This window comes from Mauremys reevesii, linkage group 3 (genome assembly GCF_016161935.1).
Source record: "Mauremys reevesii isolate NIE-2019 linkage group 3, ASM1616193v1, whole genome shotgun sequence".
Taxonomy (NCBI): domain Eukaryota; kingdom Metazoa; phylum Chordata; order Testudines; family Geoemydidae; genus Mauremys; species Mauremys reevesii.
In genome coordinates this window covers 61203312-61218644 of record NC_052625.1, presented here as the reverse complement: position 1 = coordinate 61218644, position 15333 = coordinate 61203312, and the positions used below count along the sequence as shown (strand labels likewise).

The window sequence follows — 15333 nt, the reverse complement described above, 5'->3', positions numbered from 1 at the left end:
ATTTTAAAATTAGTCAATTTCATGGTTTCAGATGTTTACACCTGAAATTTCAGGTGTTGTAACCGTGGAGGTCCTGACCCAAAAGGGGATCCTGGGGGGTTGCAAAGTTGTTGTGTGTGTGGGGGGTCACAGGATTACTATCTTTGCTTCTGCGCTAACTTCAGAGTTGGGCTCTGAAGGCAGCAGCCATGGAGCTTGCTTCAGCCACTGGAGGTGGGTTTGATTTCTCTCTCCCCCGCGAGAGCAGCTGTGCAGGGGAAGAGGAAGTCCTGTCCCTCCCCAGCCCTGCCTGGACTAGTAGTTGGAGCCTGGTGCATGCCCAGCCCTCCCCTCCGCCCTTCCAATAGTTAGATTTCATGGTGGGAGATCTGTGACACATTTTTTTCATGGCCATGAATACGGTAGGGCCCTACTAATGGCTCAGAGATCTCTTCAGACAGTTCCTTACGTATTCTAGGATGTATTTCATTAGGACCAGTTGACCTGAAGACATCTAACTAGTCTAAGTAATTCTTAACGTGTTCTTTCCCAATTTTAGCCTCAGATACTTTCCCACTTATACTGACGTTCACTATGTTAGTTGTCCAATCATTGCTAACTTTTTTTTGCTGCATTTTCTGTTATTGTCTTTCTCTCCTCATCCAGTAATGGGTCTACTCTGTCCTTGGCCTTCCTCTTGCTTCTAATGTATTTGTAAAAAAAAATTTTTGTTACCCTTTATGTGCCTAGATGGTTTGATCTTCTTTTGTGCCTTGGCCTTTCAAATTTTGGCCCTACATGCTTTTGTTATTTTATATTCACCCTTCAGAATTTGACCTAGTTTCCACTTTTTGTATGATTTTTTTGAGCTTCAGGTCTTTGAAGATCTCCTGGTTAAGCCAGGGTGGCCTCTTACCATACTTACTATCTTTCCTATGCATTGGGATAGTTTGCTTTTGTGCCCTTAATAATGTCTCTTTGAATTCTTCTTTTCCCTTAGACTTGCTTCTCATGGATCTTACCTACCAATCTCTGAGTTTGCTAACATCTGTCTTCTTGAAGTCCATTGTCTTTATTCTGCTGTTTTCCCTCCTATCATTCCTTACAATCATGAACTCTACCATTTCATGATCACTTTTGCCCACGCTGCCTTCCCCCTTCATATTCTCAACCAGTTCCTCCCTATGTCAGAATCAAATCTAAAACAGCCTCTCCACCAATCACACTTTCCACCTTCTGTAATAAAAAGTTGACTTCAATGCATTCCATGAACTTGTTGGACAATCTGTGCCCTGTTGTATTACTTTCCCAATAGATATCTGAGTAGTTGAAGTCCCTCATCACCACCAAGTCCTGCAATACTTCCTCTTTTTAACTTACGTGCTTTGAAGAGAAGTGATGTGGTTAGCAACATGTAAAGTATGACCATGGGCACCTGCGTTAGCATCCATTGCAGTGAATGGGGGCTGTTCATACCTCTTGCTTCAGGCTTTCTGCTGACTCAGGGAAACAATGCTTCATGGGTCACATTTGGGTCATGTTCTGAAGGTTTTCTTCACAACCATAGCAAGTAAAGACGTGAAGCTGAGACTCTAGAGAACAACTGAGAGCTCTGTCTGTCCAAAGTGGAATAAGGGCAATTACAGTGATGGAAGAAGAAGGGAGCTATTGGCTTTTTATGCCCCAAAACAATCAAGATACATTTTCTGTTATGTTATGGACCCTTTGCACTGCTCTGTGCATGCAAAGGGTCTGTACAGTCATCTTAACCATCTACCTGGTACACTGGCTGTGATGAGGGATCATCTCCTTAGACCATGTCGCCTATTGATAGGAGCACTGGCTAGCCCTGCTACGTAGTGGTGAAGTTCAGGGTTGGCTGAAGCACCTAGTCTATCAAGTCCAGGGCGGTTGGCAGTAGTGCCTAGTGGTGCAAGTCCAGGGGTTTGGTGGTAGGAGAACTGTAGATGGGCCGGACTCACCCCTGCGGCGCCTCCTGCTGGTGACTCCGGGAATTAGCTCGTTCCAGCGTCCAGAGCGCCCTCTGCAGGCCGGTGATCCGCCTGTCCTCTGGCCCCCTGTGTCCCTCCCTGGACCCGATGCCCTTTTACATGGGGGTGCTGCCCCCTGGCAGTAACCCCTTCCTCTTAGGATCTCCCCTCCTCAGGGAACCCCCACCCTCTATCCCCACCTTACCTCAGTGTATGGCTACTGCCAGTCATTGTCTAGCCCCCGTGCCCTGGGGCAGACTGCAATATCAGCCTACTCATCACTGGCAAGGTTGGGTTTGGACCTGCTGCTTTGGCCTACCCCTGGGCTGCCCTCTGCAACCCCCAGTACCTGTTAGCCCAATGCTAGGCTGTAGCCTGGGGCTTTCCAGACTGGAGCTCCCCAGCTCCTCAGCCTGTCCACTCAGGTATCCAGTCTCAAGCTCCCTGCAGCTAGGCCCTTCCCTCTCTGAAGGCAGAGAGAGACTGTCCTTCTGGCTTCCCTGGCCTTCTTATAAGGCCCTGTTGCCTGATTGGGGCATGGCCCCAGCTGCAGCCACTTCCCCAATCAGCCCAGCCTTTAGAGCAGCAGCTCCCAAGCCCTGCCAGGCCGCTTTAAACCCCTCAGGGCAGGAGCAGGGGTCCACCCTGCTACAGAACCTAGGCCCTCCTGCTGTTCCAGGATCCAACTCAGGGTCCTGGGGCAGGCAGTTCAGATGTGAAACCTGGGCTAGGGTATCATCCAGCCTACTCCCTGGGTTACTTCCTACTACTTCCCAGCCTCTTCAGAGGCATAGTGAAGGTCTGGCTTGTGACCCAGAAAGAATCCCCCCAGAAGGCAGTCAGGAGATTCCTTTTCCCAATCACAAGCAGCTACTCCACTGTCTCTTCTGCAGGGGGTTGCAGCTCTGAGTTGAGGTTGGCTGCTGTGTGGGGCTCCTGCTGGATTCCTGCAGGAGCTACCAATGCAGGTCTATTCCTTCACACTGAACACCCTGACTGAGCTGTGCTGTGTCCTTTAAACTCCATCTCCACTGACAGCACACCCAGCAGACAAGGTTGAGTGGAGCCTCCTATGACCAGAGCTGCTCCTTAACCCCCTGTTTCTCAGCCTGGGGTTCATACGCCCATCACACTATCATAGGGGAAATCCTTCAGTGGTATAGAGCCAGCAGAGTAGCTGTGCACACCCACCACTTATGGCCTCTAGTGGAGAGGGTGAAGTCTAGGGAGAATGGGATACAGTTGGAGCACCCCTGTACTTCAGCTATTCCTGGCTACTTTTACAGCTCCTCAGGGCTACGGGCAGAGGCTACTCTGATTTAAACTGGGGCCAATGCAGACCTACCCAGCCCCAGAATCAGTGAGCTGCTAAGATGCCAACAAGCCACGTTTATTTCCACTCTGCAGCTCAAACCCTGCACAGCTTGACTAGACTTAAGAATCAGCGTCTCTAACTCCAGAATCTACCAATGCTACTTAACAGTCATCCCAGGGAGTCGCTGAATAATGAGGCAATCCGCACTGAACGTCCTATTTCTGTACTATTTCAAAAGAAATGTCTATTTCAAGGAAGCTCATGGACACTGCAGGTCACTGCAAAGACAGTGAAATGCTGCTGGATGCCAGCACAGTTGAGCTGCACAAAAATAGGCAGTTGTGATATCAAGATGTTTAACAGGCAACAGCTCAGAGTTTTAACCATAAGCCATTCTAAATTGAAACACTAAGTAGTTTGTGGATCCAACAGGGTGGGTCTGTTACAATGTGCAACTTTACAATTGTCTAATATTCAGGGGCCAAATTCTGGTCTCTCTTACAGTAGTGCAAACCTGGAGTAACTCCACTGACTTCAGTGTATGTTAGGTACTACAATGATGAGAGAAGTATAAAACACAAACACACAGTATTTGCAGAGGAAATGTGTGTGTGTGTGAGAAAAATTCACCTTCCATGAATATTTCTAATATCTGTTCAAAAGTTGCTGTTTCTGCAAACATTCCTGCCAGTAAGCTAATTTGCTACAACAGCCAAGGAAAGTGAATGCCAAAGGACCGTGAACACAGCCAACATAAATTCCATTTTTTTATCCAAGCGAATATTCATGGAATGTTTTTTGAGGTCTTCGCCCAGCTTTACTATTGATATCCTTGTGCTAGGATTAGTGGAAAATGGATGCTTTTAAACAAACATAACCTGATCCACCTCCTTTCAATCTTAGAATTCCAAAAACAGCCCTCAAGGCTAAGCATTACCAATTGTTTTCCATGGATCTAATGAAACCCTGGAGAAATGATATCTAGCCATAAGAGAAGCGGCTTTAACGCCACTAGAGGTCACTCTAAGAGAAGTGAAGAAGATGGTCAGTACACTGCATGCTGCTAGTAGTAACTGTGAACTCTTACAAAAATAGATTGTTGTTGCTTCAGCTTTCAAACAAAATATCCAGAGGAACAGAACATACTGTAATATTGTAGCATAATCAAAATTGTGCAATATTAAGAGAAATTGCTCTTCTGTACCATTTCCATTCATGCCATCATCCCTAGGTCACTCGGTAGCATTACACACTGACTGAGCAGACTGCTTCTGTTTTGCTTAAAAAATTAGTGAACTTTAAAGACTGAAAAACTCAAATATATGCACACACATATACAAATATATAGGAGGTACCAAATTACAAGGCCTTCTTCTGACACCTAGCTGCACACAGCAGACTTTTTTTTGGGTTATCTTCTGCCACTGAGGAGAAAATAATACTTACAACTTTTGGACTGTTTAGTAGACAATAGTTGGATTGTTCCTGTAGGAGCCTTTAAATAGTTTATTCATAAGACATTGACTTTCAGAGCCAGAAGTGATTATGTTAAATCAGATCATTTTAATTTCAATTAAAGCTGTTATCCTCTATGGACTGCATTGGATCTGTGTGGGAAAACTCAGACTACCACTTTTCTCAGCTTCTGCCATTTTGTGATTGAAAACACTTGTGTGTCTTTCTGTCATGGCATTAGTACAGAAAGAGAACTTGTTTCTTCACATGAGCAATTTAAAATGGTTTCTCAGTTATGAAAAATAAGGCGATGGAAGAAACCAAGCTCAGGTTAGACTGGGGGAATAAGCATGAGGTAAACCAGTGTTTCCCAAAGTGTGGAGTGTCCTTTCCCCACAGGAGTATGGGAAGAACTAGTTGAGAGAGTCACGGACAGACCTTTCAACTGTTCTCCAGAGTATTTAAAAACCAAGTATATCTCTAGTTGCTATAGCTGCAGCGAAAACTTCAAAACATGACCTAAGTATAACGATGCAGCAACCTCGGCCTGAGTTTGCAGAGATCTTGAAACAATAGCTCTGAGGTGTGAACTGTCCTATTCATTTCAATGGATGCTAATTACAGCTGAGTATAACTCATATGGTTCACGGGTAATTCCTAAAACAAAACAAGCAAGCAAGCCAACAAAATCTAAATAATATGACCACAGCAACCAAGCAATCACAAACATACAACCCAAAAAAACAAAACCAAATTTTTAAAAGAAATTGGCAAATCAAAAAGTTGGAAAATAAAGGTGGGGGTCAAATGAAATGTTTTGTTTATATTTTGACCTTTTCAAATGTTTTTGGTTGTTCCATAAATCAAATTATTTTTTTTGTTTCAAAATTTCCTTTATGTTGAACCTAAAAAGAGGTAAAAATATTTTGTTTAAAAAATGTCATAATGAAACATCTGGAATTTTTAAAGTCATTTTTGAACAAAACAATTTGGTGAAATCAACACAAATTTGCAAAATATTTCTGGGTTGCAAAATCTGTATTTTTCACACCCCCAAAAAAAAGCTTTATGTGAAAAATTTCACCCAGCTCTAGTGCTAAACTCAGATGCCAATGATAGTACTTTAAATGTCTGCACTCTATATTATTTCACGGTCTATCAAAACATTTAAGAAAGGACAAGCAGCTTCATAATATGAAGCTCTAAAATATATAGAGGCCTTAAGCATTACATGGAAGGACAAAAGCAGCGGTGCAATTGGTTTCATTTTCTTAAAGGGGTGTTCAGTTTTCAAAAGTCCAGGAAAAATGATGTAAGCAAAGCTACAGAGAGTTATGGCAAAGGCCACATACGCCAACCTGCATGATCATGTCCCATTTTAATCAAATGTAAACCGCACTAAAGATTCCTGCTAACAACCTATGCCAGAGTTGAGAGCTCAGAATCAGACATAGGAGATGGCAATTGACATCTGGTTGTGCTTGTGGGGACCCAAGGAAATCAACAGACAATGGGAAATTAGTTAACCATCTCTGACTCCCCCAGTCATTTCACATAGGGTGGGGAGTGGGGTTCTTAAAAAAAAAAAGTTTTGCTCAGCTGCTCAATGGGATTGGAGAGTGCCCCCTTCAAGACTAGAGCATGAACACCACGTTTCTCAACAAACCTAGTTTCAACAGCTAAGTTATAAATCCTGGCAAAACAGAGTTTTGTAATAAAAACGCTCACAAAACAAGACACTCTTTGACTCTGAAATTGAAGATAGATTCCTCCCTGATAGCCAAATCTGCCACCCTTACTCAAATTAAATTGTACCTTGCTCCGCAAACAGCCCTATTAAAAACAATGGTATCACTCACAGAGATATATACTACATAATGGCCATAAAGGTGGTGGAAGTGGACCCTAAATGAGTATCTCTGGAAGCAGCAGCATTTCTCATTCATTGACTAGTGTTGCTATTTCCTAATGTGTTCAACGAGCTCTTAACAGGTAGCTCAGTGGTAGGAGGGATTTAAAAACATATATAAAAAAGGAAGGTAGAAAATTGGGATGAAGAATGGGAGAAGAGAGAAGGTGAGTGAAAAAAGAGAGCAAATGGAGCTGGTTGAATCTAATGAGGATGCACAGAACTTGTCAACTCTTTTATTGTACATGCCAGTATTGCAGGGAGAGAAATAAATAGGTTCCAGGTTAGCTGAGCAAGTGAGTTAGCTGCTCTAGGTGTGTTTCTTTGTTAAGAGGACATCTAAGCACTATCAGTGGGCCATGGCATTCCAAAACCTTTGAAACCCTAAACTCAAAATATGCCTTTGACTGCAATCTAGCGAGAACATTTAAAAAAGCATCTGTATGTGTGAGACACTCTATAGGGAAAGCTGGATGGGACTGGTGGAAGGTGTGATATATATGACAATATCCCGGACAAACCTTAGTGAATTAAGTCAAAGTATCTTAGGAGGGCATTGTATTAAAAATGCAAATATTTATGTATTATTGTGGAATGGTATGTAATGTCTTTTAAGGGAGAGACAGGACTACTGTAAACACTGCAAAGTATTATGTGCTTCAAAGAACTTTTTTGAAACAATGGGCCAGACAAAAATTGAGCTTTTAGCTGAGTGGGAGTTCATAGGAAATATTAGGAAGAAGAGAATGAAAATTACTCACTTTGAGAGATATTCACCTGAAGCTACACCTTGAAGAGAAACTCACTGTATGGCTGATTACCTATTCATGGCCTCTTCAAAGCCCAAACTGGATAAACTCACTGGGATGGTGGTTCTGAGCTGAGGGGTTTGAAGGGTTAAATCCCCCTTGGTGGAGTTGGGGGTGATCTCTGGTAAGCTTATTAGTATGTGTGTTGGTTGTTTTATAGTTTTTAATATGTTTTCTCTGCAATGCTTTCACATTAAGACGAGGTGCCAGAACTGGGGGGCGGGGGGGAGGGAGCTGAGTGGAGGATCATAGCCCCTCCACTTTTAAAAGTGAGAAGGCCATGACTGCCCACTATTTAAAATGGGCACAGTTTGGGGGGCTGTGCTTTGCAGCAGGGTATCCGCTGCAAAACACAACCCCTGCCAGTGGTGCCAGCCTCTTCCTGGTGGAGGGGGGGCAAGGTTGTTCTTAGATGCACCTTGCCACAAGGCCTGGCCCCTCTGTGGCCCTGCCCCTGCTCCTTCTCTTCCCCCTGAGGCCCCACCTCTGGCCAGGCTAAAAGCCAGAGCCGGGCCATAGTAAGGGCCACCTAGGGAGTCCGGGCCACTATGGGCAGCCCCGGACTCTCCACCTGCCCTGGAAATCACACTCCAGGGGCAGGGACATAGGCTGGTGCTGCCCTCAGGCTCCCTGCCCAGGACAGGTGGAGGGTCAGGGGCTCCCCAGAGTGGCCTGGGATCCCTGGGTGGCTCTTACCATGGCCCGGCTCTGGCTTCCGACCTGGCCGAGGGGTGGAGTTTCAGGGGGGAAGAGGAGGACCAGGGAGTGAGGCCACAGAGAGGAGCAGGACCTCATGGCCCTCCCACATCTACCAAGGTTCCAGTGCTCCCGCCTTAAGAATAAATGTACTTGCTTGTACTTGCTGTATGGTAAATTAACTGTGGCAATTATGCTGTGTCCTATCTCTGAGGAAAGAAGTGAAGAAGGCCTGCATAGGCAGTCTGTCTTTTGCTGTGGAGATCACAGTATAGTCGAGGAACTGTTCAGCCTCGAAATACCCCAGTCAGACAGGAAAGAGATTAGTATCTCCTCCCAAAGAGGCAATGGCTGGGGAGCTGGAAGCTGAGAGTGGGTGCTCTTGCTGAACCACAGGGGGGAATACAGGTGCAGCTACCCTGAACTGTGATAGAAAGCACTGGGAAACCGGAGTTTTTACTAATGTAATTTGTACCAAGCCTTAAAAAAAAATAAGGAAATTTACGCGCAGAAAAGGTCAGGCTAGACGACAGCACTTCTTTCATAGCTCCTGTGCATTAATTGACGTTGCTCGCTATTTATAATTGTTTCACCTGCAACATCTTGGATAAACAGACTAAAAGATTATCTAGTTTCACTATAGCTTTTATTAGTCACTATGGGCTTGAATCTCTGTGTTACTCCAGCTTTATGTTAATGCAACTCCAACGATTTTATTGACTTCAAGGGAGTTACAGCTATATAAAACCGGAGTAACATAGTGGAGAATTAGACTCTATATTTTACTGGAATTTCATCTGATAGCATCTTGTGATACTACTGCCCACTGAATCACATCAGATGTACCTATGCCTTCTACAGCACAGCAAACTCAGGGGAATGCTTTTCCTTTTTCTGTAGTAATAGAAGCATACTACTGTCCCATACTAGGTTGTGCTACCTTAGGACTGTAATCCTGTGTACGCCCATACAAAGGCACCCACGTATAAGAGAGAAATCTAAAAATAGAGATTTAACATGAAACAGAGAGTGAAAAAGTAGAGCAGAGAAAGACAGTAGAAAGCTTGAGAGATAGAAAATACAAGAGCAAAAGGGTGGTGAAAAGAAAGACAGGGAAAAAAGAGAATGGGGGGGCGGGAAAGGAGTCGTCTGAGGCTAAGTTTACATTCCAGCTTATGTGGGCAAAATTTATGTCGCTCAGGGTGTGAATATTCCACCCTACTGAGTGACATGAGTTACAGCGACATAAGTGTTGGTGTGCACAGCACTGTGTCAGTGGGAGAGTTTTTCTCGCCGACATAGCTTATGCTGCTTGCAAAGATAGTTTTTTATGCAGATGAGAGAGGTGGAAAGGGAAAAAGGAAAGCAAGAAGAATGGAAGAAGAGAAAAAAATATGTTAATCTGGTCATTTTGTACTTGATTCTGCCACCCTTTGTCATGTTTAGTTATACCCTACTTTGAGTGTTCCTATTGAAAAGAATGGAATTATTTGCATGGTAAAGTCCTACTGAGTATTAGTAAGGATGGCAGAATTAGGCCCTTTTGCAATTTTATGCAGTTTCTTCTTTACAGAACCAGAAGATCAGAACAATCTGATGTTCTTTGCCTCCACTGAAACTCCCCATCTGACTCCTTGAGTGCTTTGTCAATATGCAGACAATAGTGATGTAAAAGATGAGACAGCTAAGAACAATTGGCTGAGCAGGGAGGTTTCCTTCAATGAGAAATCCACATCTAAAGTGAGCCTATTAGGGAAAACAGATCATCAGTGTTTAAAATCCACCCAAGAGAGCTCCTTAAAGAGTTCTGATCATAAAAGTGCTTTAAGTAAAAAATAAAATAAAATAGAAGAGGCAGCTGGAAGATGTTAACACTTGGATTCGAATTCAAGTGGTATGTATTATTTTATATAGGGATTTCTACCAACTCTTAATGAGGCTTCCTACCAAGCAGTTTTCCTTCAAAAAGCTCTTGGTGGATTTATGGTCATCAAGAAAGATTCTAGGAGAGCTGAGACCTGCTATTCTCTGGAAGAATATATGTGGAATAAGATAAGCAGGCAAATGAGGTGCCCCAATTAACAGAATAAACATTAGGTCAAAATACATAGAATATTTAAAAGGCTCAATGAATGAAGGAAAAAATGTCTGGAAAATATTTTGTGTGGTCCAGATTTAGTGATGATAAGCATGCAGCAATGTTCAAAACAAAAGCCAAAACACACTGGCTGCACATTACATTGAGGAAAATTGATGGAATAGTCACAATGCTATGTGTAGCTGGCAGAGTCGGTGCTGTGCTTTTTCCCTGGGGCCTTTAAAAAAAGTCCATACTTACCTTTTTTATGAAAATCAGTTAAATAGTTATTTAAAAGAGCATTTTCCCCATTATTTTCTATGTACAATAAGGAGCCATTAAATGTTTGAGACAAGGCCAGATGTTACAATGCACACTGGAACACACAGTTGGAGTGTATACGTTTTTTATTTCTTTGAAACACTGCATAAGGAATTCTCATAGACAGCAGTGTCATGGGTTACCTTGGAACAACTTTAAATGCAACATATTGAGTCAGATGCTCAGGTAGTTCTACCGAAATCAATGGAGCTATGTCAATGTACATCACCTGAAGATTTGACCCAGTGAATCTACTTTGATTTTTACCAGCTGAGGATCTGGTTCATTGTGTCTTACACACTTGAGTAGTTTCACATGGCAGAAGAGTACCAAGTATTTACTTGACAAACCAACCAGCATAATAGATTCATATTATCGCCGCCTTTGAATTTTCTAGAGTTTTCTCCTCTTCTCTGTGTCTGATCTTCAGAATGTAAATTCTTTAGAGCAGGGCATGTCTTTAATTTTTATATTGTATAGATCTGAGCACAATTAAAATACGTAAAAGTCTATTTGGATTGCATTAAAGAAACAAATCAGAATTTAGACTGATGATACCATCCTTAGCTTGCATTCCAGGCATTGACCAGGGCAAGTTGAGGGAGAGTGGGCCTTAGTCTGGCATTTTTTAGCTTTTAATGATTTGTTCTACAGCATAGATTTTCTGGAAAAAATATTTTTGCATTTAATTTATTTTTATAAAAAGGGGAAAAAAATAGGAAAGGATATGAGGTGGAATATTGCCAATAGAGAGTACCTTACGGTACCTCAGTCACAACCCCCTGGAAAGCTGTGACTGTTGGTTCCATGCACATGCTCCCTTATGAAAATGGACATTTAGTATGAAGTTATATAAGGAGTTACAGTCCCACTCTCCTCAGCTCCTTTTAACTTCAGCAGGCAAAGAGGGCAGAGCTCACTATCACTCCCCTTGTCACTTTGGCAGATGCACTGGTGTATTATTTTGCAAATAGTTTATTAATATTTGTCTAGCTTTATTTTAAAATATGAACAGCAGGGTAGCATTAAGTGAAACTGTATCACTGTATTAGCATAAATATCAGTCCATCAGCTGGTTGGCTTTTGATAGGGGCCATTTGAATCTGGGAAGAAAACCAGATTCAAGTGCTGTCTATCTTACATGAGCGAGATATTAGTTATTGACCTGCACAGCCACTGCCTTAAGTATGTGGGAAAGGGGCATTTAACAAGATGCAGCACAGTCTGGCACTGGCTCTGCTCCCCATTGCAAGGAAGGACAGAGTTTCAGTTCTGGACCTCTCTCTGAATGAAGAGGCTGTGAAGGTATCACAGGCTGACTCTGGAAGTGTGGCTAAACTGATGCCCAGTCTCAAAACAAACTGAAGTCCAGAACCAATTGAAATTCAGATCTAAGAGGGGCCCAGAAGGCACAAGGTCTAAGGTCTGAGAAGGTTTGGATCTGTTTGCTCCTGCTTTAGCACCAGTAAAACTACTGGTTAATATTTTAGGAGAAATGATTTACAAGGTTCTTGCATCATTTCCCTCACCCCATATAAAGTCAGTTGCCGTGTTGGTAAAAGCTTTGGCAATGTTCATGGATGCCATGAAAATCGAATGTGTGGCCTTTACACAGTATATGAGCCAGGAGAATAATGGATTTTTCAGTTTGCTGGCAGTTCCGAAAAATAAAAATAAATTGTTTTGGGTCAAACCGAATATGAAAATTCTGAAAGAATGAAAGTCAGTTTCAGACTGAATGAAACATGTAGTTTGCCCCAAAACATTTTGTTTCCAGATGTTTTAAAATGGCTAGATTCACAAAACAGGAGGAAGTGGTAGTGCCACTGGTGTCCCTCTTACAACTTTTAGCTCAGTGGTTAGGGCACTCATCCGGGGTGTGGAAGACCCAGGTTGAACCCACATCACTCTCCTTCCAGGTGAGTGCCCCAACAATAGGCTATTCTTAGGTGGGTCTCTCTCCGTCTCTTCTGTTGAAACTGTTCCACTTTTTGTATAAAATATTATAAAAGTCATTGAGCAAGAGACAAAGCGAGAATGACTCTATAGCTACTTGGTTAGGGCATTCACTTAGAATATCGGATACTCAAGTTCCTGCTCCACAGCCCAAGTGAGTGCCCTAACTATTTGGCCAAAAGTTATGACAGGGCACCACCACCACTACTACTTCCTCCTCTTATTTTGTGAATCAAGCCCCCCTGCCATTTTTTATTTTTATTTTTAGTTTTGGGTTTACTAAACCTGCTTTTTTGGAAAATATTCATCTGAAAATTTTTGCCCAGCTCTACACAATATGAAAAAAAGCATCAATTATTGCAGAAAATTCATAATCCAAAAACTAAAAAAAACCCATAATGTTTTGTTTGGCCTCAGTTGCATGTATTATGTTCACACTCCATGTAAACACTGGGAAGACCCCTCTCTTCCAAATGCATTATTTATTATTCATACAAGAATATGCTGCTCTTACCTAGAGCTGCCCTTTGCATGTGCCGCTGAATTATCTCTCCTTTCAGATGGTCTGTAAAAGAAACAAAGTGCAAATGGTTAAAGAGCTTTCAAAATCTCAGAGATTAATGAAGTCATACTTGCCTCTCACCATTTGAAATTTCCCACGAGGCCAGCCAAATTACATTGCTCCACAGGATAGGAAGTGCCCCGCCTACCCTTCCCCGACTTATCTACTGTAGCTAAACTGGAGCCGGTATATTTCGATCCCATATATCCTAAAACGTAACTTTGATCAATGAGAAACACAGGAACTTAAGCTATCTTCTGTCAATGAAGTCAAGCACTGTCACAGGATAATGGTCTCCTGCTACTAAATACAAGAGAAGACCTAAGAAGGCAGATAGAGAATTCCAAGTATTCACCCAAACATTCTTAGAGATGCTAGAGATGGAAAAGAGCGCTTAGGTCAGTCCTCTCTCTCAGTGCAGAACTGGTTCCTCATTGGTTTTCTCATGTTTTGTTTGGACCAAGTTTAAATGTCCCATTAATAATTAATAATAAATAATTTTAATTAATAATTGGTGATATACCTATCTCCTAGAACTGGAAGGGACCCTGAATGGTCATTGAGTCCATCCCCCTGCCTTCACTAGCAGGACCAAGTACTGATTTTTGCCCCCTCAAGGACTGAACTCACAACCCTGGGTTTAGCAGGCTATTCCTCCCCCCCATGTGATAAAGTTTCCATAACTTCCACCCCTTGATACACTGTACTATCAAGATGTCACATATTCACAGTTAGAGTTTTCCCTTTCTTAATTTCATTATCTCATTACCCCTAACTATGTTCCCATGCCCTATACAATTCCCCTTCACAATTTTGTTATCAAGTGCCCTTTTATCCTGTGACACTGGTTTAGTGCAACAATTATTTCAAACCATAATTAGATTGCTGGATGAATAACCATTATTCATTGATAAAAGTTTAACCAATTAAAAAAATGCAACTTCAGCCAGTATGTGTGTTTTGAGAATAGGAGGGATTTTCTGTTTTCCCAAGATTTCAAATTAAAACAATTTCTAGGCAGAGATTTGAACATGTACTTTACTGAGCTGTACCTCAGGATACCGGGAAAAGTAAAATGTAAACTTGAGGATGGATTTAGCTTTTTCACGCTGACCATAATGTCTAGTATGAGTGCATCTATGTCAAGATAAAATTTATCTTTAAAATTTAAAAGCAATTCTTTGTAAATGTGCACATATATTCTATGCTAATCACTGCAAATTAAGCCATTAAAGATGTCATGTGTATAAGAGGAGTGTTTTAGGAAAGGAGGAAAACCTAAAACATCAAAGATCTTTAACACCAGGTAGCTCCATTGCCTGGGAATCAGTCAACCATAAGAAGTTAAATGTCTCAGAGAGTTACCATAATAATTCTTAAGCATTTAATAGTCTTATTACAGTATGCACCATATGCAATATTTTAGATTATAATAGCCAAACTATAACATATATTCTGTGGGTATGTCACAGGGTGCGATTGCAGTTCGTGTAGACATAGCCAAGCTAACTTTAATCTAGCTAGTGCGGATACCAAAACAGTGAAGCCACGGCAGCATGGGTTTCAGAGTGGACTGCACTAACCTCCCAGAACCCTGGGTAAATACTCAGGTGGCCATGCTGGAGTCCATGCTGCCACAGCTTCACTGCTCTGAGACCCAAGCTAACTAAATTAACGCTAGTGTGTATGTCTTCACAAGCTGCAATCATGGGTGTGGTTGCAGTGTAGACATACCCTATACGTTTCTTGGGATTTCAAATACATCTTCCCATCCCTTGTGTGAAGAAGACAGAACATGAAGTCAGACTCCTACTACGTTGTACAGTGTAAAGCTTTACTTTTTTCAGTGTTTTCTAACCAATCTATAACCAGAAAGGTTATCAATCCACAAGGAGCCAACGTGTGGTGATTCCAGGGAAGGGAGTAGTTAAAAAAAGATATTTTAACATTTATTTAGAAAGGAAGAATGGTAGCTAGAAGTACTCCACTCCCATCATCAACTGATCAGAATGATAAAAGTTTGTAGTTGATTTGATTGTATAATACGTAATGGATACTTTGAATAAGATTTAAAGATGCTAATAACACTTTTGAACTAAGCATTAAATTTTGAAATTTTTGTTGAAAAATACAAATTGCTGACTTGTCCCAGCGCTGAACAGAAAGGACTGTTTATGTTAGTTGGGTTTGGTCTACATTTAATAGTTTTACTGGTATAACTGTTGGTAATAGCTTTTTTTCCCACTGAAATACTTATACAAGT

General features: G+C 41.9%; 1 protein-coding gene across 4 annotated transcripts in view; it reads right to left on the bottom strand.

The window, feature by feature from the left end:
- The window catches only part of KIF6 (kinesin family member 6), a 269446-nt gene that overhangs the window by 29272 nt on the left and 224841 nt on the right, over positions 1-15333 (bottom strand). For all 4 annotated transcript variants that reach the window (XM_039528268.1, XM_039528269.1, XM_039528270.1 and 1 more), the window contains one exon: positions 13023-13073. In XM_039528268.1, coding sequence (XP_039384202.1) covers positions 13023-13073 — 51 coding nt within the window. The remainder of the gene's footprint in view (positions 1-13022; positions 13074-15333) is intronic.